General features: G+C 42.7%; 1 protein-coding gene across 1 annotated transcript in view; it reads right to left on the bottom strand.

Moving 5' to 3' along the window:
* Positions 1-25,470, bottom strand: part of ZDHHC8 (zDHHC palmitoyltransferase 8) — an 86,054-nt gene that overhangs the window by 23,330 nt on the left and 37,254 nt on the right. Inside the window, exons 2-4 of the mRNA XM_088476685.1 lie at positions 4,132-4,253; positions 1,864-2,021; positions 122-294 (exon numbers count right to left, since the gene is read on the bottom strand). Coding sequence (XP_088332811.1) covers positions 122-294; positions 1,864-2,021; positions 4,132-4,253 — 453 coding nt within the window. The remainder of the gene's footprint in view (positions 1-121; positions 295-1,863; positions 2,022-4,131; positions 4,254-25,470) is intronic.

Genomic DNA, 25,470 nt, shown 5'->3' with positions numbered 1-25,470 from the left:
AATGTTCCAATTGATTTTCACTGGATTATTATCAGGCAATATTATTGGTTGTGGCCCATGTGCTGCTATATCAGCCCTATTGCACAAATTAATACGTTATTTTCTCTTGCAGAAAGGATACGTAATACTGGTGTGGGCCTCTCCCAGCACCTCCAGATGGTGTAGGACAAATATGAGGCCAAATGAGAAGACGCCGACCATGTGCGTGCTCAGCGACAGCAGGAACAGGAAGAAGTAGCGATAGTTTCTGCGACCTATGCAGTTATTCACCCATGGGCAGTGATGGTCAAAATCCTACAAAGAGATAACGGGTTATATAAATCAGAGAATATAGATAGGTAATGTATAATTTATGCTATTGCAACAATTGTGGCTATTTTTATCAAGGAAATTAGTATCCATCTAAGTCACATATTACAAGGCGGCAAAGGTGCAGATCGCCATAAACTTCTTTATATAGGGAAAGTGGAGGTGTTGCCCATAATAATCGCAACATTTCCTAATCTAGACTGTATTGTACATCATACTTGCCTACTTTTTCATTCTCCTCTCGGGGAGAACCAAATGACCACTTTGGGGGTGGGACAGTCCTTCCCATGTTGAGTCAATTTGCATCAGTTAAGCCCCGTACCCTCCCTACTAAGCAGCGATTAACCGGTATTATCTCGCCATCCTGCCCATTTCACTCTCCTGGGGGTGTGGAAGGCTACCCAAAAAATTGGTAGTCTCCTGCACCTTCCAGAAGAGTAGGTAAGTATGCTCGTCATATGAGCGATAGAATCGGATGGCTTGGTACGGATAACACCTCAATTCATGTTCTGGCTGTTGGAAATATAGAGTCACCAGGTTACGTCCTGCCAGAAAGTCTTTCAGCCGACATCTTACTAGGTTATTAATATTAGGTAGCTATTATTATTTCATTGCTAAACATTGATGCACTGAATGAATTAAATTTTGGTTAATTTCCCCGAATTTGCTCGCTGGAACTAAATTTATAGATTGTGTTCTATCATTTAAATCTTGGCCATTTCATTATTCCAGTAAGAATTCACATTACAAATGTAGTCAAAGTGCCAGACAGATTAATAATCAATTAACAGGGTATGATAATAGCAGCATACCTAGAAGAGGTTTGCCAATCCTCTATGGAAAAAGAGAAATTACAAATCTAGTCAGTGTGTGTTTAAGAATTCCCGTTAGCTTCACTTGTTCAATTTGTTTACTTCCATTATTACTAGAAATGATCCTCAAATAAGTTATATTAGTGTCTTAAAGCCAAACTGCATACAATGTAGCGTCCATCTAAGAATAACAATAGAGTATTTGCAAATGCAGTGTGAGTGGATGGATTTCCTTATAACCCAACAACAACTAGGCGCTTTAGAAAAAAAGAGTGCCGATCCCCTGTTTGCGTTTCTAATGAGGCACATCCACTGCAGACATAGAAACGACTGAACGATTATGACATTGTAATCGTACAGTCGTTTCACAGTCTGGTTCTGTGCCTACACTGAACGATCAATCGTTCAGTGTAGGCGTATCAATCATCCCCTAACATGCTCAACCTGACCAGCATGTTCGGGTGAAGATTGAAGTAGGAAACAACCAGCGGGAGCGCGCATCGCTGGTCGTTTCCGACATTTACATCCCCGATGTGTGCCTGATTACTGATCGATTGCACGTTTACAATGTTGTAATCATTCAATTGCTCTATGTAATCGGGTAGTGGATACCCGGCGTGAGTGACTCTTATTGTGAGTGACAGCACAGCTATGTGTTATCCTCAAGTAGGTTCAGGGGCTGGTAACATCAACAATGTAACAACCACATTATGCCATTTCTTGTCTGTGGCACTGGGCTTACCTCCACACAGTTGTCACACACACTGCAATGTGAGCAGCGAGGCGGGCGGTAAAAGTGGCAGGTGGCGCACCACTTCATCCGTACTTGTATTCTTTTGATCTCCACATTCTTGTAGAGGGGGGCTCGGAAGTCATCGTCCTTATCTTCATCTTCATCAGCTTAATGGGTCGAAAAATGAACAGGCTCAAAGAAGTGACAAAAGAATACACAAACAGTATGCGACCTGTGCAAAAGCTGACAAGGCAATCTCCTTACACACAGATATATAATCGTTTACAGGAAACAGCTAAAATTTGTTTCTACTAGTAGCAATGAGCACGTCATTTTATGCATGTTCCAGTATTAATGGAGGTGACCATTACATTTCCTTCTGCAGTGTAAAATTATTTACTGTCTAATGGGATAATGGGGCCCATGCAGAGATGAACACAAGCCGTTGGAATTACACTTGCATTGCATGCACGGAACTAAATGTGTATATTCACCCATAAGCAGAGGTGTACACAACTATGTGACTGCACCGCCCCTATCCATCTGCTTGGTTTCATAGCCATCATCAGTACCCTGCACTGAGATTCCATGTACTGAGTCAGCAACCCTGCTCTGCCAACACAGTAAGTGCACTATTGGTGTATCCAACCCACACTGTATAACACACTGTATCTGTGTTGGAAATTGGAAGCTGGACTGCAACATGTTAGTGCCGCCCACTGTGTCGCTTAGCTTAGTCAGCCAGCTATCTGGATGCAACCTTTTGGCCTTAACTAGATGAAAAAAATTATATTGTGCAGTGGTCAAAATTGATTGGAAATGACTGGAAATATATGTTATTGAGGTTAATAATACTGTAGGCACAAAAACAGGCCCATTTTATGTGATTTTAGCTGTTTTTATGATATTTTAAGAAAAAAATCCAGATCCAAAACCGAAAAACAAAACACCAAGGAAAAAAACCAAAACCAGATTCAGATCCAAAACCAGGGGAGATCCAGATCCAAAACACGAGGGTCGGCGCACATCTCTAGAATTTATAACCAGTATTGATATTAAGCCAGGCTTATTAGCAGTCTGAATATGGTAAAAATTGATATCTGCATCCATGAGGAGAGATCCATCTGATTTACAATCAGGCCCATAAAGATGGCAACTATACTGGGATGCAAAAACGCAGCTCTGCAGCACAAATTATTATTTATATAAGCTCATGCATGAGCTTACACAACTAGATGTCGTCAACAGTGGCGAGGAAACTTTTTGTCTACCTCCTTGGTTGCTGGACCGCACTATGGAACGCACAGAGGTTACTTCCGGTTCATTCCTTTGTCAGCCCCTGAAGGGTAAAACCGATTGGATGAATCTTATACACCATGGAGACCCTGAATGCCGGAAACAGCTACACAAGGAACTGGAAGTAGTTGCTGTGCATTTCATAGTGCGATCCAGCAACCAGGAAGTACACAGTCATCCTGGTATCAGAGCAACAGAAGCTCTTGGCCGTGTTTACACTGTACATCTGACAAGTTTTGAATGCTTCTATCTATCTGCTTTACACAGTTACAGGTCCTACTTCCTTCGAAGACCTTAGGACTGTGGATGGGGAAGTTTGTCACACTTTTCGTGAGGCCTGCCTAAGGAGAGGTTTGTTGGAGGATGATGTGTTAAATATATATATACATATACATACACACACACTGTTCTCCACTTTATCAAGACTACAGTTAGAATAGGGATAATGCACACAAGTTATTATGAAGGAGTGCTGCACATCTCTCAGTAGCAGTTTCTGCACTGTTTTCAGCATTTAGTTAGACATTTTCCTTTTTTAGTGACCGTTCATTTCATGCAAAACATTTGCAGAACTAATTCAGGCTACGGTTACTTTAATAATAATCATCTCTCTTTAATTATACATTGTGGCAGTAGAAATTGAATGATCCACAAATCAGGACTGTGCTATGTAAGTTATTTATTCTCTTTGTGCTGAGTAAAGGCCTGTACCCTGCCCAGCATCGCTAATCCCACAGCCGCAACATCTTATTAATATTGATAGGATGAGCCAACGTTGGGTTCAGCTTGAGGTCTCCCAGTGATGTTAGTGCAACTCAAATCCTCTTTATACAGAAAGTAGGAGTCAGCATCACACTTTAAAAGAACATTTAATGGTTATGATAAACAGGCCCTTCGCATTAAATACTTACTGAGGAGGTAAATTATGGTACATGACTAACTACTGCATTCATGCTGGAAAGAGAAAGCAAATCATGTTACCTCTTGGGAAGATACCAGGATCCATAAAAGTTGCCATGCTGAAGTTTGCCAACACAAACAGGAACACGAGCCCATTGTACACTGGGATGGCTGGAGAGATTTCTCTAGTTAGCCAGGGACACCTGAGGAAGAGGAGAGGGTAAAGGGTTAGATAAGAGTAATCATGGATAAATAAACTAGCTGTCTGCTGGGTCAAGGTGAATCAAAGGATGAAAAGGACATAGAAAAAAAATACTGGAATTTCTTTATTATTTTGTTAATGTACTTTGAGTTTTTGGATCTTCCAAAACAATGTGCTTTTAAAAGACCAATCACTTCAGATTGAAGAACATATGTATTACCAGTGATTTTTTTATAGCAAGTATTATTATTCAAGTTGTACAACATACAAATTCAAAATTAAAAGTGTACATAAATTAAGATCTCATTGTTATTAGAATAAGAAAACTCAAATAACTAGCTTAAAACCAAATCAAGTTAAGGGTACAATCATCATAGTATAAGCCAAGGCATACGGCAAAGAGTTAATTATGATTATTTAGCAACAAACATAATGTATAATGGTTACATAAACAGATATGAACATGGATGGTAGGAGGTTACATTCTTAACCTCTTCATTCCAGACTTGGCAGCAGTGTACGCCACAATGCCAGTATTTTACTTATGGATTAGCTTTAGGTGGTCATCTCCTAAAATACCTATAGCATTTTGGGACCAATTTTGACCATATGCATATGAATTGGATTACCAAGTTCCCCCTGGTACCATAACCCACTCATGCACAATGGTCTCATTGACTGGATATTTTTACAGTCCCTTTTACAGGCCATTCAAGATCTCTTTATAGTAACTGTAGCCAATGAGTGTAAAATAACCACATACTGTATTGGTCACTGGTCACTCCATACTCTGGATATTAAATGGGCGAGTTGGTTCAGATGTGACTTGCCTCATGCTCTTCCAGGAAATGCACCACAAATGCAGGTTTACCTTTGTTTAAACACATCCCATTTTTTATCTTCCACTATCTGTTGATATATTTGTCTTTAAAAGTGGGTACACACTATACAGGTATATCTGCAGATGATGGTTGTTCGTACACACTGAACAACCATCATCTGTGCCTGCCCGCAGGTCCCGGTGACCAGGGGGCGTGTCCCGCCCCCTCCTCGCGGCTGCCACTCTGTGTGTACGGGCGGTCTGCTGACCGCCCGTACACACCTGCCGATGGACAGTTATGCAGACATATCTGTCCATCGGCTGTGCAGCACAGCCAATTCGATATGTTCACCGAACATATCACGGGTACACACTGGCCGACGGGCAGCAGATACATTGGCCGATCAATTGAACGGCCAATGTATCTGTCAGTGTGTACCCAGCTTAAGGGGGGAGATTTATCAAATCTTGGAGAGAGATATAGGAGAGAGAGGTAACGGACAAACCAATCAGCTTCTAACTTTCATTTAACAGACTGTGCTAGAAAAATGAAGATGATTGGTTATTCCTTTATCGCTCTCTAAGATTTGACACATTTCCCCCCCCTCCAAGACACTACATACTGTTCCATGTCACACAGCATTCTAATAAACCAAGCAGAAGAATTACCCAAGTGATAGAAGAAAATATAAAAACCTGTAGAACATATGGCCATGTCAGTCACATCGCCTAATAAACCCCCGCCCCCCCCAAGACACCACTTCTAAAGATATCATATTACGGTAGCGGTTCTTGGGACAAGTAAGCAGGGCTATCGCCTGGGGTGCTGTGGTCTGAAGGAGCAGCCACAGTCACCCTGTCGGCGCCCATCCACTCTTGCCCGTCTCCATATTACAAGCTGCAGTGACCGCAGCACCATATTTACAAACCGCACTTCTGTTCATTCCCACTGGTAGTCCCATTCTTCCAGAATGCTGTTGCCGTGCAGGACGCCGTCACGCCGTCGTTGCACATGGCATTTTGGGAGCGACTGCGTCAGAGAAAAGATTGAGGAGCAGCAGCAAGAATGAGGCACCCGCCTGCCTTCACAATGTAAGAATTAGGCTTCACGGTCACGCAATTACTATTTTCTTTATGTTTTTTTTGGCGGCAATGGCCATGCCCCTGAGCTCAGGGGCGCCAAAGAAACGTTCACCCTGAGCTCCACAAAGTCTAGAACTGGCCCTGTCATATTACTAATACACATGGTATACCAAAAAAAGTGTAATATTACAAACTTGTTTGCCGTGCCCAAAAACGTCTGTTCCTATTATTGTATTGTATGACAGCAACTTTGGCTATGCTCCTACGCAAACAGACATCTTCCATAACATGTGATCTCCCATATGAGTAGTGAATATTGGCCCTCATTCAGAGCCACTCGCTAGCGGCAGTACGCTCGTTCCGAGCGATGTTCGCACATCTGCACATGCGTACGGATCGTTATACGCATGCGTGAACCAGTCAGTGCGGCCGAAATTCATGTGCTCGCAATATAGCGAATGCCTGCTATTTTGAGTGACAGGATGAGGCGTATGTGGGTGGTAACAGGGGAAGGTGCTTGAAAACGGGGAGTGGAGATCAGAACGCAGGAGTGCTTAAAGGTCAAAACGGGCGTTTTATGGGTGTGCATAATTAATACAGCAGCGTCATTGACCACGTCACTGGGTTATTTTATAGCCAGAACTGCTCGCAAGATTGTGGTAGCAAAAACCAACCACAAGAATAGCGAGCAGTTCATACGCTGGTCGATGTACTCGATTAATCTAATAAATAGCGGACATGACGTATGGTGCGAGCGGCCAGGGGGCGTTTTTAACAAATAAACGAGCGTATGTTTTGCTCGCTCGTTCAGACTTAGAGGTGTGAACAGACTGCAATTTGCGAACGGATCATTTGAATAGCCACCCCTTGTTTTTGAACGAACGACCGCAAATAGCGAACGGCTCTGAATCAGGCCCATTGTGTGGTATATTTTTTCTAAATGGTTAGAATGTCTACATGCATGGCATATCGACATTGACCACGTCAACACTGATGAAATTTCATCAAGATTAGAATGTCGACAAAACGTCCCTGGAGGTCTAGTGGTGACTTACCTGGTCCTGGTCTGATGGCTCCAGCGGCGACTTCCAGGTCCGGCGGTCAGATGATGAGGACTATCAGCAAATCAACGCCCTTCCAGCAGTGAGTATATCCCTAACTTCTAAACACTTACTCCTATTCTAGGGTGTACCGGCCGTAATCCTGAACTGTTGGGGAGCCTTGAGGACAGCGTTTGAGAACCTCTGATTTAAGCGATACTTAACAGTAGAAGCATGGTAACTATCGGTCCTTGGGGTTAAGTATAAAAATTAAACATCTGTATGATGCCGTGTGTAGGATAACAATACACAATTTTATAGCTAGCTATGCATTACTGTGAGGAGTGCGTGAATGTGTAGAAAGTTGGAGGACAGTCTAGGTCTAAGCATGCCCCCCAAAATATAGCTTGTTCCAATATACTCTGGTTGTTGCAAATGCTGGGCCACGTTTGATTTATCCCCCTGGGCTGATCGCTTCCAGTCTAAGCAGGACTGGCTGGCATCTATCACTGGGTCTTTACTGAACCTATTAGCCTGTAAGTTTTCAGCCATCCTCTAATTTGAGAATGATGCCATGTTTCACAAATACTATATTTTCTAACATTAACTGCTTTTTTTGGTTTTTTCACATACACACCAATTTGTTGGTTTGAGAGACCAGGAACAAGCACTTTATTGTACCTGATCTATACCTGGTGACTGAAAACACTGAGCTACTACAAAAGGCAATTAGAACCTCACCCAGGAGGCAAGTAGCTGAATTAAATGGTTGTGACAACTGTAACCTTCTCATATCAGTACAAATGGCTTATGGTCCCTCAAGGACACAGCGCAGCAACCAATCCGTCTGCACTGAGTTTATATGAATGCAGACAGCCAGACAGGAAGATAACATAGCCCCATAAAAACACACACAATACTGCCAGTCAGTATCAAACAATGGAGGACAGTTCTCTAGTAGATGAAATGCTACATCATGGATACAAATAAACAATACTTTAAATGCAAAGAAACACAATGCTTTCTAGAAATTATAATTATCACACTATAGTAAATCACATAGGGGTCTACTCATCATACCTAAAATGGCCAGTTAAGCATGTGGAAACGCTAGTTTCTGCATATTTAAATTAACGGGCCATTCATCATCAGGGGTCTGATATGACCACCTAATATTCAGCAAACTCCAAAAACTGAAAGATTTTGGAGTGTGCCTGCAAGAACAAGCGCCATCTTCCGATGGCGCTTGTTCTCGGTGCCCGTCCGCTCATTCCTATAGGAAAGCGTTCTGGGGGTGCAAAGAGGGATCCGAGCGGATCCTTCCGTCGCCTCCTCACTGACTCCCCGGTGGCTTTGTGCATGCTTGACCTCAGGTCACAAATGTGAAGAAGCCGGCGACAGGGACAGATAGCTGCACTACTAATCACGAGACCAGCTATTTTTCTTCCCACTTGTGCCTTATTGTGTTGATTGCCAGTTTCCTACTCCTCCATTGATTGTTGTCATGCATGTAGAAGGACCTGGCCGGGTAGTGGTATGGTACCTTAACAGTAAATCCTGAATTAAATGATTATGGGGCCTAGTCATCATATTTCAAAAGTAATGCTTCTAATGAACACTAAAGTAACTCACCATTTATACATACACTACATAGCCAAAACTATGTGGACATCCCTTCTGTGTTTACCATTTCAACCACACCATTTGCAACAGGTGCATAAAATCAGGCATACAGCCACACAATCTTCAGTGTGTCACATTAGCAGTAGAATGGGTTGTTTTGAGGAGCTTAATGACTTTCTTTTTTTTCCAATAGATTTTTATTGAATTTCAATTTTAACAGGTATAGAAATAATATTAAAAATAAAATCAGGTAAAATAAATAAAATAGAATACAATAATAATGGTAAAAAGAAAAAATAGCAGAATCTTATACAGTACACATTTGAGGGTTATTTATAGAGATCACATTTTCAAAGCGACATCTTTACAAACCAGGTATATACCATCAAAACACATTTGGAGCTCAAGAAGCATCAATATCAGAAGGGGAATGAAGAATTCCAGATCAACTGGACCAGACCTCAAAGAGTGAGCTCCCTGTCTCTCTCTCTATTCTTTCCATTTGAACCACAGCATGTGGGGAGACGCGGCCGCAGTAGAGTATTTGCTCTCCGCTGTCTCAAAATGGCAATGATTTTGAACCTTATTTATTATGAAGGCTAAACTTGATATGCTGTTTGATCTCCACAATTGTGCAATAGTAGCCTTCGTAGAAATCAGGACAGGATATATCTATCTCCCTTTCTTAGGTTCCCAGGGAAAAAATTAAACAGGGCAACCACTGGGTCCAATGATATTGTCACTCCTGTAATGTCCGCTATCATTGTAAATACTTCCAGTCAAATAGATCTCAGTAAGGTGCAAGACCAAAATATATGGAATATACTTCCCACGTCTCCACACTTCCTCCAGTAAAATTTTGAAATGGACACTCAAATTTTATGTCGTCTCTCAGGGGTGAAATACGATATTTGAAGTAATTTTAAGAACATCTGAGTGTTTGATGCAACGAGACATTTTATAACCAATACAAAAAATTATTTCCCAGTCCTCGAGAAATCCTCCTGCCATTTTTGTAAGCAAGTGAAATTATTTGGACTATTCTCAGCTACTAGGAGTTGATACCACCATGTAATGCCCCCCTTATGGTTAAAGGACTGGAACGGTTTCAATATAAACTCTGGTTAGATTATATGATGGGCCTTGGAGGTGGGCAAGCTCTGAACCCAATAACGTATCTGTAGATATTTGAAAAAGTCCTGTTTTGGAAGATTTAACTTATTCTGAAGCTCAGAAAAGGAGAGCACTCCTCTGTCAGACATAAAATCTCCAAGAGAGTTCAGTCCTGCAGCCCTCCAAGACTCCACCTGTAAGTTCCCAATTAATCTAGCTATGCAAGATGTTGAGAGTGCTGGAGTCGGTAATGAAATGTATTCGTAGCTAGTAACGAGTCTATGCCACGCCTGTATTGTGGCCCTAACTGAACCAGGATTCTTGGAGCTTGGAGGGAGTGCGGAGACAGGCAGCCTTAATAAGTCTGGAAGGGTTAAGGATTTTACAGCCTCTACTACCCAAGGCTTAATATTATCCTCCACAAACCAATCCCTTGTTTGATTTAACAAACATGCATATTGATATTTCTCTATATTCGGGAACGCCACTTCTCCTTTCAGTTTAGGTAAAGCAAGAGGTGCTCTTGCTATCCTTGGCTTACCCCCCTCCAGATGTAACGGCTTATGGCTTTATTAAATTTATTGCATATATATTTAGGGAGAACTCTGGGAATGGTATGGAACAAATACAGCAATTTTGGCAAGAGCACCATTTTAAAAGGCGGCTATTCTACCTAACCAGGATACTTCATGAAGCATCCAGTCTTTCATGGCAGCTTCAAAAATGGCAAACAAAGGGGCATAATTGCTCTCAATTACATCTTTGGTTCTAGTCAGGTGCACTGCCAGATATTTCAGGGAACAGGAGTCCCATGAGTAATTAAAGGATGACTTTAGAAATTCCAATGTGTCCGTGGGGATATTTATTGGTAGTGCTTCGGATTTAGCAGAATTGAGCTTATATAGTGAGACCTTTGAATAAGCATCCAGTAGGCGGTGTGGGGCGGGGAGAGTGTCTCTGGGGTTAAATAGGCTGAGGAGAATATCATCAACAAATAGACATATTTTGTGGCTAGTATCTCCCAACCAGGAGCCCTGAACTTCGTGCAAACCTCTAATTTTCTCAGCCAGAGGCTCAATTGCTAGTGCGAAAATAAGTGGGGAGAGCGGACACCCCTGACGTGTGCCATTTGTGATGCTAAAACTAGGAGAGAGACAACCATTTACATATGTCTTAGCGAAGGGGACCGTGTACAAAGCCAGAATGGAATCTAACATTTTTCCATGAAGCCCAAATTTCAAAAGAACCTCCCGGAGGTAGCCCCAGTGTAGTCTGTCGAAGGCCTTTTCAGCGTCTAGTGATAGGAGTAATAACAGTTTTTGGGCCTGCTCACAATGTTCTATAATATTAAATATGGGTCAGGTGTTAGGTGACTGGCGACCTAAAATAAATCCTACCTGGTCTGCATTAATTAAGGAAGGCATCAGAGGGCTAAGGGGGTCATTCAGACCCGCTCGCGAGCGCAGGACGCTCACAAGCGGGTCGATGTTGCCCCACTGCGCATGCGCACGACGGAGGGAGCTCCGTCGTGTGCATGCGCGAGACCCGGATAGCGACGGGCTCTCAGTCGCTCCGGGTCTCGCACCAAAGGGGGCGTGCTGTCGATGTTGATTGACAGCTCGCCCCCTTTGGTGGGCGGGCTGGGGGGGGTGGCTGCCCAAACGGAGGCGTTCCCATGAGAACGCCTGTCGTTTGGGGGTGGCCCCACTGACATCACGAGTGATGTCAGTGGAGAGATTCCGGCTCTGTTAGAACCGAAATCTCTCTGGGGCTTGCGGCCACGAGACCCTACCACAAGGGTCTCGTCGCAAGCGCGATGATCACGATGGTCTTGACCATCATCATGGCCGCTCGCTGTAGCTGTGGGTGGTCACCCATAGCTATGCGAGCGGCCAGGAGGCCGCTCTAAAAAAAAAAAACCCGGCCCTGATTCAGAGCGAGCGCTCTGTCAGAGTGACCCGGTCTGATTCAGGCCCTATGTTCCAATATCTAGGGAAAAGCTTCCCAGAAGAGTGGAAACTGTAAGAGCGGCAAAAGGGGTAACCAACTCCACAATAGTGCCCAGGGTTTTGGAATGAGATGATGAACAAGCACATATGGGTGTAATGTTTGGGTGTCCATGCACTTTTGGCCATGTAGTGTATATTGACAACACTTTTGCATTATAAATCTTTCACAGATGCTTATACGTGTACTAACATAATTCAATAGGAATATAAATCATAAGTAGAAGTATAAAGCTGTGGTGCACCGGAGTGAAAACTACAAGTCCATATACTGTAATTCACACCATTCAATATAGATCAATATATGGCAATAGAGGTATTAAAAATCTTATTAAGCAAAAGTTGCTGCCACTTTAGTTTCTGCTCCTTCCTTAGATAAGATAAAGGAGCCCAAATGTGAGAAAGGGGCCATTGACTGGGTCTGTGTGTACAAGACTGGGACCTCCCCCCCCCCAAGGGCAACATAAAGGGTATAGAAAGCACTTTTCCTACCGATGGCTCAAGTGTATGATACACATCATCTCATTCATGAAACAAAAGCTAGATGGGGCCACAAGCCGTTTTATTTAATTTTCCATAAATATGCAGGCAGTGCTGGGTATTGTAGTTTCTAGAAACCAAGAAAAAAGGAGAAATTAAAGCTGCATACACACACAACGATTTTATGAACGATTATCTGTCAGATTATCTGTCAGATTTTTTTAAAGTGTAATGAACGATTTTTTTGAACTACAAAAGATTTTTACATATTCCCTTAATGAAAATCTTTGAGTTGGTCAGTCTGACTGAACTACAAACGTGAATGCGCATGAACGATAATCGTTCGTTTTAACTTAGAAAGTGAACGATTTTTTCAACGATTGAACGATATCGTTAACGATAATAGTTAAAAAAATCATTGTATGTGTATGCACCTTACTAGTTTAATCTTCGTGTTTAAAAGGCATGTGAGATGAAACCTTATTTAGACCACTTGTTTTCAGAAAGAGAAGGCCATTGGATGGTATTCCTGTTTTTACTTATTTAAAGGCTTTTCTTTGGTTATACTGTGGTGCACCAAATCCTGTGGGTTTTTAGCAATAGTAGGGATTGGCAGAGTGTGAATTATGATTAAACAAATAACATTGCTGGTGTGCAGTGCACACCAGAGACCTCACTTTCAGGAGGCAGGATGAATATATGATTATGTAATGTAGGCACTGTGTAATGGTGCATGTAAATTGGGTATTGATTGTCGGCAGAATGGTCAAATTCTATTATATGGATTTGATGCAACTATATGTTTTTGATTTTATTTTTTTAATCTGTATAAACCCGCTCTATTTAGTCTGTCTTCTGTTATTACCTACAGTATTTAAAGTTGTTTAAAAGCAACAAAGGTTCGGGGAAGGTGGTTAGAGAATAAAACGAGGACAGAGGGGGATAAAGTATTCAGACTAATAAAATAGGATATGTTTCAATAGATTGCCTTTCTAACAGACTGTCCCTATACACTGAAGTCTAAGGCATGCCGCATTAAGGCCTTGGTTCTGCCTTTCATCAGTCACATTCTGTACAAATGAGTGTGGGTGGGAAAAGATTTTAAAGGCGTTGTAGTATTTTACAAACAAAAATATCCTTTGTGACTTTCAGAGGAATGGAAATTAGTGACCACGTTGGTTTCTAGCATGACATTCTACTTGAATAAATAGCATTTTGGTGACGCAAGATAAATAGGTTTGATTAAGCTGCAAAGGTTTCAAACATTGCAATAATTGTAACATCTAAAAAATAAAATGACATAAAATAAAATGATATACTGTAGATATATAGACATAATATATATGTCTGGACACTTAGGGAATATTTTGTTGGTGTAGCACAGAACACTGTTTACCTTCTCATCATGTGCTTCTGAATATTTGAATTATGTGCCAATTAATCCATGAGTGGTTCTAGTAGTATATAGTTTTTTATTATTATTATTAATGTGTGTCATGATACATACCATTTTTATATTACTTAATCAAGTAGGTGATTCAACATATGATGCATATAAAGAGACAATGTATTTTTTTACCCCTGTTGTTATTAACGGGTCACTTTTCTGTTGGAAACAGTGCAATAGTTTGTTTCATTTTGCTTAGGGATCCGTGACACCAATATGAGAACTGTATTGCTAAAGTGCAAATATAATGAATGGTAAAATAACACTATTCTAATTACAAAAGAAAGATAATATTTTAAAAACCTGTTAAAGTGAACTATAAGGGGTATATTTACTAAAGTGCAGGTTTTTAGAAGTGGAGATGTTGCCCATAGCAATCAATCAGATTCAAGCGATTATCTTCTAGAAGGGGCTAGATAAATAAGTAGAATCCGATTGGTTGCTATGGGCAACACCTCCAGTTCTAAAAACCTACACTTTAGTAAATATACCCCAAAGTGTTATAGATTTGCAGCATTTGTAGATCCTGTAGAGCACACTGAATGAGTTAAAGGTTTGGAGCACAGAACAGCAAAGTCCTCCACTGAAAGGCCAGCAACCCACACACGGAACACAAGAGCAGACAATACATGCACGTGACTAGGGGACTGTCTCTCTGCATTGGTGGCCTAACAGATTAATACAGAAGGGTCACTCTACAGAAGGGGTTCCCAACCACGGTCCTCAAGGCACACTAACAGTCCAGGTTTTAGGGATAGCCATACTTGAGCACAAGTGACTTAATTAGTACCTCAGTTATATTGATTTAACCATCTGTGCACAATTGTGGATATCACTAAAACTAGGACTGTTAGTGTTCCTTGAGGACCGAGGTTGGGAATCACTACTCAACAGGAAGGTGGAGTAACCACTAACTTCCTTGCAGTGTGACAAAGTTTACATACGTCATAGTTGTCAACTGCTCCTAATTTCCAGCTTTTAATAAATGTATCACTGTAAATAGAAACATTTTTCAAGATTGACCAATTAATTCTTATTTTGTAGGACTTCTTGGCTATTAAGTAGGAGAAAATGCAAAAAAAAGTACACTACTGTAGTACCCGTGTGTAGGCACTGGCTTGCCAGGAAAGTGTCCTAAGTGGCAATCCAACAAAGAATATAGGATTTAACCACTATCTGGGCCTTCCAAAAGCATATCCCTCTAGCCCAGCATGTGCCTCTAGCCCAGCATGTGCAATATCATACTGAAGCTTCACATGGGTAAATCTGAAAACCCTCAAACACTTATATTTAAAGAAGTGTCCTATTATAAGTCTCCCCATTTAGGATGTCCCCACTGGTAGAGTCCAGAAATTCACTACTGGGACCCTGTACATTGGCACAATTACGGTGTTTATTGAAGCAGAAATAACCATCACTAACAGCTATGATAAACCTCCATGGTTATTCAAACGGGATTAAAAAGCAGAGGATGCCTTGATTAACAACCAACCACACTTAGGGGGTGATTCAATTGTTTTGGGTGCCCAAACATCCTGTCTAAAGTGATATGGGAGCTATTCAATTGGTTGTGCGGCTGGCCACACTGTCGTGCCTAAATGCACGAGATTAGTCGCGTTAAACGAATTCTCCCGTGCTGGGCATGCTGTTATGGGTGAACAAAATGGCTGCCAAGGAGTCATACTTGTATTTGCTTTTTATCTATGTGTCAGCATTCAGAAGTGTATAAACAGAAATCAATTATACCAGTGAGGGAATGTGTCTGTTGGCCCATATTCTTATCATAGATTTTAGAATCATAGATCATAGAATCTAACATTGTATGCCTTTTGTTTGCAGTAGCAAATTCCACCCGTTACACATGCCCAGAGCCAAAGACCTACTTCAGGCGGATTTCTGGTCGCACCTCTGGAGGGTGCGAGCAGAAGTCCCCGATAAGTGCAGCATTGAGCCTGGGCACCCAAAACAATTGAATAGCTCCCGGTCACTTTAGACAGGAGCTAAAGATGCCCAAAACAACTGAATCGTCTCTTTCAAGTTTACAAAAACAACATGTAATCTGCATGACAAAGCTCTACTTTTCAGTATGATGTTTTGGAGTAGTTCTCCACTTTTGGAGAAACTGCACGTTATTTACAGACCCTCTTGCATAGGAAACAGGCGAGTGTCCTCCAATTTGGACCAAAAAGTGATGAGGTTGCAAAGCAACGCTTATCTGAAGGAAGTTGCTACAGATCACAGAGCAGAGTGGGGAACTAACTTCACCTAGGCTACACCAAAACCTCAGAAAATAACATAACACTTTCTACATTTAGCTTTACCTTCCGGTAAATAATATACAAGTCTGTGTTACAAAGCTGCTGTGGAATAAAACTTGCCAGCATGCCCTGCCAGCAAACACCTGGAAACCCGGGAATGATATTAAAACAGCCAGGGCCGTAGCTAGGGTAGTGCGGCCGATGCCATCGCACAGGGCACCACAGGTCAGGGGGCTCTGTTTGAGCATGTCAAATTTCTGTTTATTATCATTCTTGCTTGTAGCTTGCTCTTATTTCATCCCCAGCATCTCCTGGCCTCCCCCATCTCTTCCCTGGCCCTTCCCCATGAATGTCCCTTTGAAGAATGAGGGGGGCGCCAATGCTCTTTCTGGCACAGGGCACCAAAAAGTCTAGTTACGGCTCTGAAAACAGCTATTTCTTTTTCTTTACATAGCAGGATAAACACCTTTTAAGCATCCATTGTGTAATTATTCTTAGGTGTCCTATAAAATATCTCCTTTTCAAAATGACTTGAGTGGCTTCCAGTATTAAAAGTAGACAGACACAAATACCTTAAAGCATGGCATATGAAGGCAGTTAAGGGAGGAATTGGGATTTGGGGAATCATACAGTACAGAGAGCAAATTGAGCTCAGAACAGCATTCCAAAGCCTATCTGCTGACTGCATTGTGCCATGTAACTTTGGTTGCCATGGTAATGACTGTACACTGTGGATACCCTACAGAATAATACATTACTAATAGCATCTTGAGCAAACCAATTAAGGGAAAATGGTAATTTTCAAGAATCTTCTTATAGATGTAAGCTGGGTACACACACACTGATTATATATATATCTGCTGTGCAGCACAGCAGCACAGCAGATGACCGATATATCTGCTTGTGTGTACGGGCGATCACCCATACACATGCCGCGGGACCCGGCGGTGATTGAGCTGTCAAGCCTGGCACATCGGGTAGACAAACCGGTTAAGTCAGTATACACTTACCAATCGTCAGCTAGGTCGGCAGGTCATCCAAACGGCCAACCTGACGACCTAGGGCCTGATTCAGACCCACTCGCGAGCAGCTGTCCGCTCGCAAGTGGGTCGATGTTCTGCACTGAGCATGCGCACGACGGAGGGAGCTCCGTCGTGCGCATGCACCAGACGCGACGAGCGAAGGAAAGTCCTTCGCTCGTAGTGTCTGATCAAAGGGGGCGTGCTGTCGATGTTGATTGACAGCACGCCCCCTTTGGTAGGCGTGCCACCCTGACGGGGGCGTTCCCACGGGAACGCCCCCCGTCAGAAGCCGGCCCACTGACATAACTAGTGATGTCAGTGGGAGTGATTTTGGCTCTGATAGAGCCAAAATCACTCCGGAGCTTGCAGTTGAAAACCTCAACCGCAGGCTCCGGCTCGCAGTTTCGATGGTCGCGATGGTCACGACCATCGCGGCCATCAAAATGCACGCTCGTATAGGCTGTGGGTGATGACCCACAGCTATACGAGCGTCCAGGACGCCGCTCCATTTTCATGGAGGGCGGCCCTCATTCAGAGCGTGCGCTCTGCTCAGAGCGTACGGCTCTGAATGAGGGCCCTAGTGTGTACCCAGCCTTACACCATGATTTATCTTATATTTTTTTCCATGGGATTACTGCTTTAAATAAACTAGAGAACCATATGATGCATAACTCTACCCTATAGTTTATGAATGGAAGTTAATACTTTAGTACTACCACTTTCCAGAGCCAGTCCACTATGTTTCTTATAATAGTGATTTGCCTCTAAATGCTTCCCCTGCTACAAGATGCTACAGTCACTCTCAGCCAGGCAACATTGTGCTCATTTCCAGCAGGTGATGGGTATGGTGACACGCAATGTTGTGGGGTGCATTTCATTTTCCTGCCATAGCTTCAGTGTAATAATTCTCTAGAATGCAAGGTCAATGCTAATTGTTACCTAATGGTACAGAGTGACCTTCTCCATCCCATGTTGTAGCATTTTTTTTTTTCACTGCCTATACATTATGATCCCATTCTTGGTTGTTTTAATATAATAAAATAAAAACAGTTAAGCTTTTTGTGCTATGCATTAAAAAGTACTACTACATAAGGACATTTCTGGGACAGACGTATACTTTATGGATTGAGCAGCTGCAATGAAGGGGTTACATTTCCCTCGCAGATGCGGTGATCTCACTGAAACCCAATCCTAGTCTGTCTGGAGTATTTCACAGCTTGTTAAACAGAAATGGACTAACCACTGCATTTTTTACCTTTTCTCTGCCAGGAATCATACAATCGCCATATCAAACTGCTAATGGTCCTCTTTTGTGTACAAACCACCAAGTTCTTGGATTATGTAGTAATGAGTGATTGTTTAATAACTATAAATGATCAAAGCTTAAAGGCCCCCCATACATCAGCAATCGATTGTGTATAAAAATCTGCAATGTATGGCTTCACAGATCGCAGATTGCAACCAAAAAGTGACTGGAATTGTTAAATGAGATTGTACAACATGTTACATTTCAAAGATCAATTGGGGCTGTAGATTGCTAGTGTATGGACATGATCAGCAGATTTGCAGACCGTTACTAGTAAAATGATGGGCCTTTCCAGATTGGCAGATCCTTGTTTGCTGAAAATCATCTGCAAATCACTGAAAAAGATCTGTAATGTATGGGTGCAGATTGCTAGATTGGGAAATCTTAAAATCGGGCAATAAATCTTCAAATTGTTCAATTGTGGTTTTCAGATGGCTTAAGTCATGTGATCTCCAAGAGACCTGCTGTTTGCTTTAAGAAAAACTGATGCCATTTTGACAGCAATGGTGAGGCTTTTAGGACATGACAAAACTCAATCTAATTTTCACAGGTTCATGCTTTCTTAGCATTTAAATAAAATTATAATAGGCACAACAACAATAGGTTCATGCTAACTGTCAACAAACACTAGGTCTGTCTGATGGTCTATTACAGGCTCCGTTACCCAGCTATGAATTTGCAAGTGGCTAATTGGAACCCAAACCTTCAATATTATTTTTTGCATGAATCTTTGTCAGCAGAAGCAAAACAAAAAAGGTAAAATATAGAGATGTGTGCCGACCCCCGTGTTTTGGATCTGGATTAACTTTTGTGTCTTGGTTTTTGGTTCTAATTTTGCAAAACCACCCTCATTAACAATCATTTCCAGTCATTTCCAGGCAACTTTAACCGTCTTACAGCTCACAATATTGTTTTCACTACTTTTCACCAATATAGGCCAAAGGCTGCAGCGAGCTAACTGGCTAAAGTAAAGGTGCCCATACACGGGACGATTTTTTACACGATATGGCCAGTTACTAAGGTTGTACAGACCTATCGTGTGAAAATAGGTGTATTTTGTGTGTTCTGCGACCCCGATGCGCGTCCCTGCCGTCGTCTAGTTGGATCGCAGATCAGATGGTTTTGCAGAGAGATCCCAACCGATTGTGTACGATGTGGCACACTTCTATACATCTTATCCTATGATCGTAACGATCAATCGTACACCATTTGACCACATCTTATGAAAAATTTCAAGGGAAGAATTTCAAGGGCAATCGTACAACTGATCTTACCAACTTTGAAACTTACCGTGTATGGGGCCTTAAGCGACAGATCAGCGACACAAACGCACGGCAGTTTAAAAAAGTATAGGACATCTATGAAACATTACTACACAGCAGTGGCAGACAGGATGGCAGTTTAATAAACTATAAAAATGTCAGTCAGCAATGCCCCAAATAGTTGCAAATGCAAAGAAAAGTGGTGCAAGATAGAATTGTCCTTGCATCCTCCAACCCACTCTTATGTTGATTATTAAAAACGACATGCACAGTTTAACAAACCAAGCACTTCAGCAACAAGGACTGACAATTTTGTGGCTGAAGTCCTTGGCTTGTTTGGGCTCCCACAAAACAATATTTTGGAAGGACTACCTCCAATCATTAAGGAGGAGGTTTATGATGAGGGTGTTGGCTGTGGAGATCGCATGTGCTGGTCAAACTGCTGGTAGCAGATATTGGACTGCTGTTATTAATTTACAAATTATTATAATTTTGTTAAATAAATTGCAGGAACTCGCTGCAAATGACGTAACATGGAGGAGGTACCTAGATGGTTAATGTCCCTACCTCTACTAACTTGGTCTCCTTCTGGGATGAAGATCCACCCCTCGCAGCAGCAGGCCTAGCGCTCAAGGATCCTTCTGAGGAATCCAGGATAGGAGAGGAACCAGTTAGCCTTATAAAATTAGACGCAGGACTACTTTCAAACATGAGGATATGGTTTATGAAGGTGTTGTTGGTGGAGATGGCAGGTGATTGGATCTAGCTGAGAGAACGGAGCTAGCTGATGCTGGACTGCTTGTTGGTACTATCTTTTTAGCATAAGTTTGTTTTTCTACAAACTCTTCATGAACGCGCTGCAAATTACGTAACAGGGAGAAGTTTCCTAAATGGTTAAAGGTCCCTACCTCAACTCACTGTGGCTTTACAAAGGCTACAGATGGCTTGACAATTGTTGTCAAGATTTCGGTAAAAATAATTCCACACATAAGAGGTGAATTTATTTTCTTATACCTGGAAGATGACAATGTCCTTTTTCTTATAATAGACAAGAACTGCTTCCACTGGTGCCAAATTTACACAAACATCATCCTCATCAATATCCTCATTAGAGCCGGCATCAGCTACACAAATATTTCCCTCATCCTGCTGCACTTCTGCAGTAGCATCCTCTATTTCTATGTCAGGCTTGTCAGCATGTTGCCTTGTGCTGCTCATCTCCACATTTGCAGAGGGTGCACAAACGGTGGAAGAAGGGTCCACTTCAAATGCAGTGTTGGAAAAGTCAGGCTCACACATTGCATTTGCGGACACACTTAGTGTCTCCTCAGGGATTTGTGACAATTCTGAATCTGAATGCACAGTCGGAACGACTCTGCCTTAGTGGTTTTCATTTTTTTTTCACAACTCTTCTAGAGTCTGAGTGAGAAGGGCGTACATCGTTATGAGAGGCTGAAGAAGATGGCTCACTGACAGTTGTAGAACCACCACTCATATATAAAGGCCAAGGCCTTAGCCTTTCCTTGCCACTTCATGTGGTGAATGGCATGTTGCCAATTTTATGTTTTTCTGCAGCAAACATTTCCTTTATTAGAGGTGGTTTTTTCTTTACCACTGTAAAATATTGGTTATTTGATTTTAGATGCCCTGATTTAAACCCTCTATGCCCTTGGGCATCGGCTTTACTAGATGACCTTGAAGGACTAGTATCATCATAACTTGTGGCAGCAGCTGCAAAGCTAGTACTTGGTCGCTGCTCCAGCTGTTCTATCAATTTATTGTCGTGATCCATATCGACTCACTGCACAAATATTACGGCAGTGGCCCTTGACTGGACCCAGTGACCATTAGACAAGGTAGCACAGCCTTCCTGTGTTGGCTGAACAAGTTTGGGGGGGGGGGGGGGGGGGGGAGTTTTTTTTTGTTTTAACTTCGTGTCAGTGATAGTGACACTGACCAGTAGTGACAACCACAATGGCACAAACACAGCCTTTTTTTTAATTTATTTTTTTTAACTTTAGACAGTGTGCCCACTGCCCTGAACACACCAGGCTGCCTTACTCCAAACAGACACAGTGCCTTTGCCTGCCCTATACATAACTGAAGGGACCTGTGACTGATTATGCACTGCTGTATTCACAGTGTCACTCACACACAATGATATACTCCCTCCTCCACACAGACAGTGCCCCTGCTTATACAGACTTGAAGGGACACTGGCTGTGCACTACACTAGCTGCAGCTAGCTAACTAACTGTCATTGAGAGCCCTGCCTACACAGCCTACTCCGTCAGATGTCACTTGTGAAATGGTACCCGAATGCAGGGAGGTACTTTAATATGTGAGCCAAAACACACGAAACCCGACAATGGGAAGATTACTATTTGCCTCATTTTGGGATCCGAGCCAGGTGGGAAAATCCGTGCCGGACTCGGATCCCCCTATGTTCGGGTGGGTCCGGTTCTCCAGAGAACCGAACCCGCTAATCTCTAGTAAAATGTCTTAACGATAGAATAACTTTGATTATCCTACACAACCAACTTTTACATATGAGAAGAGAGGATGTCTGTGTGGGGAGGCATTACGCGTCGTGAGGGGAGGCATTACGCGACGTGAGGGGAGGCATTACGCGACGTGAGGGGAGGCATTACGCGACGTGAGGGGAGGCATTACGCGACGTGAGGGGAGGCATTACGCGACGTGAGGGGGACAGTGTGTGGTGCTGTCAGGTGGGCAATGAAGGGGACAGTATGTGCTTTGAGGAGGGCAGCAAAGGGGCAGTATGTGGTTCTTTAAGGAGGGTCAGTGTGTGGTGTGGTCAATGTGTGAGCTGTGGGGAGAGCCAATGCTGGGAGGGGCAGTAAGTTTCAGCAAGTGCTGTAAGGTAGGCAGTAAGGGGCTCACTGTGTGTGCAGTGAGTGGGGGCAATAAGTGATTTGGGAGGGAGGTCAGTGTGCTGGGAGAGGTCTGTGAATGCTGTGAGTGCAATGAGAGAGTCAGTGTGATATGGAAGGAACTGGCAGTGAGCTATAGAGGTGGCAATCAGTCAGATATAGGGGTCTATGCAATAAACGTTGGAGAGAGAAAGCGGACGGAGAAAAAGCACAAATTAATCAGTTCCTGTCATTTTTCAAACGCAGCCTGTAAAGTAACATTTTGGAGCTGATGGCTGGTGCTTTCTCTGTCCACTTTCTCTCTCTCCAAGGGCGGGATGCATAAAGCATTGCATTTTGCATGTGATGAATACAGCCATTCATCGCATGCATTCCCTAAATAACGCCGGTATGCATGAAGAAAATGGCAAAAGACAGCTCTCCCGGTAAGAGCTGTCCTTTGCGATCTAAGGACTTCCGGGTTTATGACACAGAAGTCTCTCTGCGCATGCGTCGTATGATGATAGTGCATCCCGGCCCAAGGCTTACTGTATAGACCCCATAGAGTAAATGGGGGTATCCACTAAGTGATTTAAACAAGCGATTGCACGATAACGATGTAGTTATCGTGCAATCGTTTGCCAATCTCGCATGTATCGTGCATGCATCGGGGATGTTTTGGACGGAAGCGACCCGCGATGCGCGTGCCCACGGGTCGCTTCCGATATTGCCCGTACATGCAGGTCAACCTGACGATCTCGTTAGGTTCTGCATGTGCGGGGATGAGGGATGTGCTGGGACTGAACCAGTGAACGTTCAGTCTAGGCACATCACTAGCTATACAAACGACAGCACGATTGCAATGTCGCAATCGTGCTGTCGTTTGTATATCGCTAAGTGTATACCCCCCATTAGGCAGCAAAGAGACAGCTGTGGAAATATGCAGGGTGGGCTCGATGAGGCAGCTATGGAGGGGTCAATCAGAAAACTATGCAAGGGCAACGAGACAGCTATGGAGGGGGCAGTAAAACAGATATAGGCAGTGTCAGACGTATGAAGGGGTAGTGAGGTATTGAGGGATATCCATGCGTTCTAATATTTTTTGCTGGCTGGCAGTTGCATTTTCTGGGGGAGGTATCTAAAACTATTTGACACACTATAAATGCAGGCACTTTTTCGCTCTGTTTTTCCAAACAGGTCCAAAACTTTCCAAGATTTAGACAAGCACCAACGGAGCTTAGAACACCAGCTGGCAGTAGCAGTAAGTTGTCATGGCTGCAAGTGCAGGTAGGACACAACTTGTCTTGGCCTTGTTAATCTTCTGTACTTTTTGTTGTTGCATGTTTGTTTGGTTTCATATTTTAAATGTCGGGGGCTGGTTGGTGGGAGGGGGCTAGAATGTTTATTACTTTTACTCAGCAATGTAACAAGCTACCAAGGACCCTTACTCCTCCCAGTGACGTGCTGCCACAATACTCGTACATAACTCCCAACTGTCCCACTTTTTGGCAGGACAGTCCCATTTTTCAGACACTGTCCCGTCATCCCACCCGCAGGACGTAGTGTCCCGCGGTGGTGGTAGTGGAGGGGAGGGGCGAATGGGAGGCCCCAACTCACAAGTCATTATCTTCTGTATCTGCTCCTGGATATTGGATGTCAGTGGCAAATGCAGGATTTCTAGAGGGGGGTTTCCAAATAGTTGATTTTAGAGTGAGTGTGGCCAGTCCATGAAGAGGGCAGAATTAGTACTTAACCAGCTTTAATATGCGTCATACAAAGTGTATTGTGTATCATAATTCCAGCATATGCAGGATCACAGTAAGTCATTTGATGCGGCAGTAAGCCATCCTGCCTGAGCTGAATGTTTTTATTTGAGATATGGGCACCATTTCAGAGCATTGGAGCAAGTCCGGGAGCCTGGAGGAGCAGCAGCAGAAGAACCTAGGACTGCCCTGGACATATATGTACATATTGGGCTCTATAGCAGTGCATCCCTAACAGTGCATGTTTTCCAGATCTTCTAGTTGGTGCATTTATTACTGGCTTATACATGTTAAAAGATCCACAAGTGGTGCTAATTATTTCATTTGTGATACTGAGAAGTACATGTAGCACTAGTAAAATTCTATTATTTTACTATTTCTACTGTGGTCATGGTATGTGCTGGGGAGGGGGATTTCCAGGCAGACGGAAACCCCCCCTGTGTTTGCCTATGGATATATATTTCTTAGTTGTGAAATACAGCATGATATTAAAGAGTGGTATTACTTGATGTTTGTACACTGAATTAATCCTCATATCTCTTATTTGGGATCAGTGACATAACTAATTTATTGTCTACATCATTGTTTTCCACTTTTGCTATGTGAAGAGCTACAATTACTTAGAAATACAATAGTTTCTTGGCTAAATCGTTAATCATTTTCTTTAAAAAGAAAAAAAAAAGTGTCTTGCAGCAAGTCTATGAGAATTATCAGTAGGGAGTGGCTGCTGGAGGATAGTGGTACAGCTAACATCTACTATTTTGCAATTTACACGACACGTAAATACCAAAGTTTAGACTGCAACTATTTACAAAGAGGAAGGAGGCATATTGATTAGGCTGGTAATTTTTATTAAAACAATTGCAGACAAAGTGCACAATGGTCTATAAAATGTTTTTCTAAAGTAGATACTGTATGAAGAGCCTCAATAACCTCAGAAGATTGGGTCAGGCGGCTGGCTGTTTTATTTGGCACATATGAATGCACAGGAACGAAAGCCCAGTCTGAGGGGAAGAGAGATAATGGATTTATCAGACTAGAGGGACATCAACACTGCCGCAGCACAGACTCACAGAACATAGCCACAGACCTTTTGGCTGACCCTAATTGAGTCTGGGCTGG

This window comes from Taudactylus pleione, unplaced genomic scaffold (assembly GCF_031769625.1).
Source record: "Taudactylus pleione unplaced genomic scaffold, aTauple2 ptg000191l, whole genome shotgun sequence".
Classification (NCBI taxonomy): domain Eukaryota; kingdom Metazoa; phylum Chordata; class Amphibia; order Anura; family Myobatrachidae; genus Taudactylus; species Taudactylus pleione.
The sequence above is the reverse complement of the archived record's forward strand: the minus strand, read 5'-3'. Positions and strand labels throughout refer to the sequence as shown.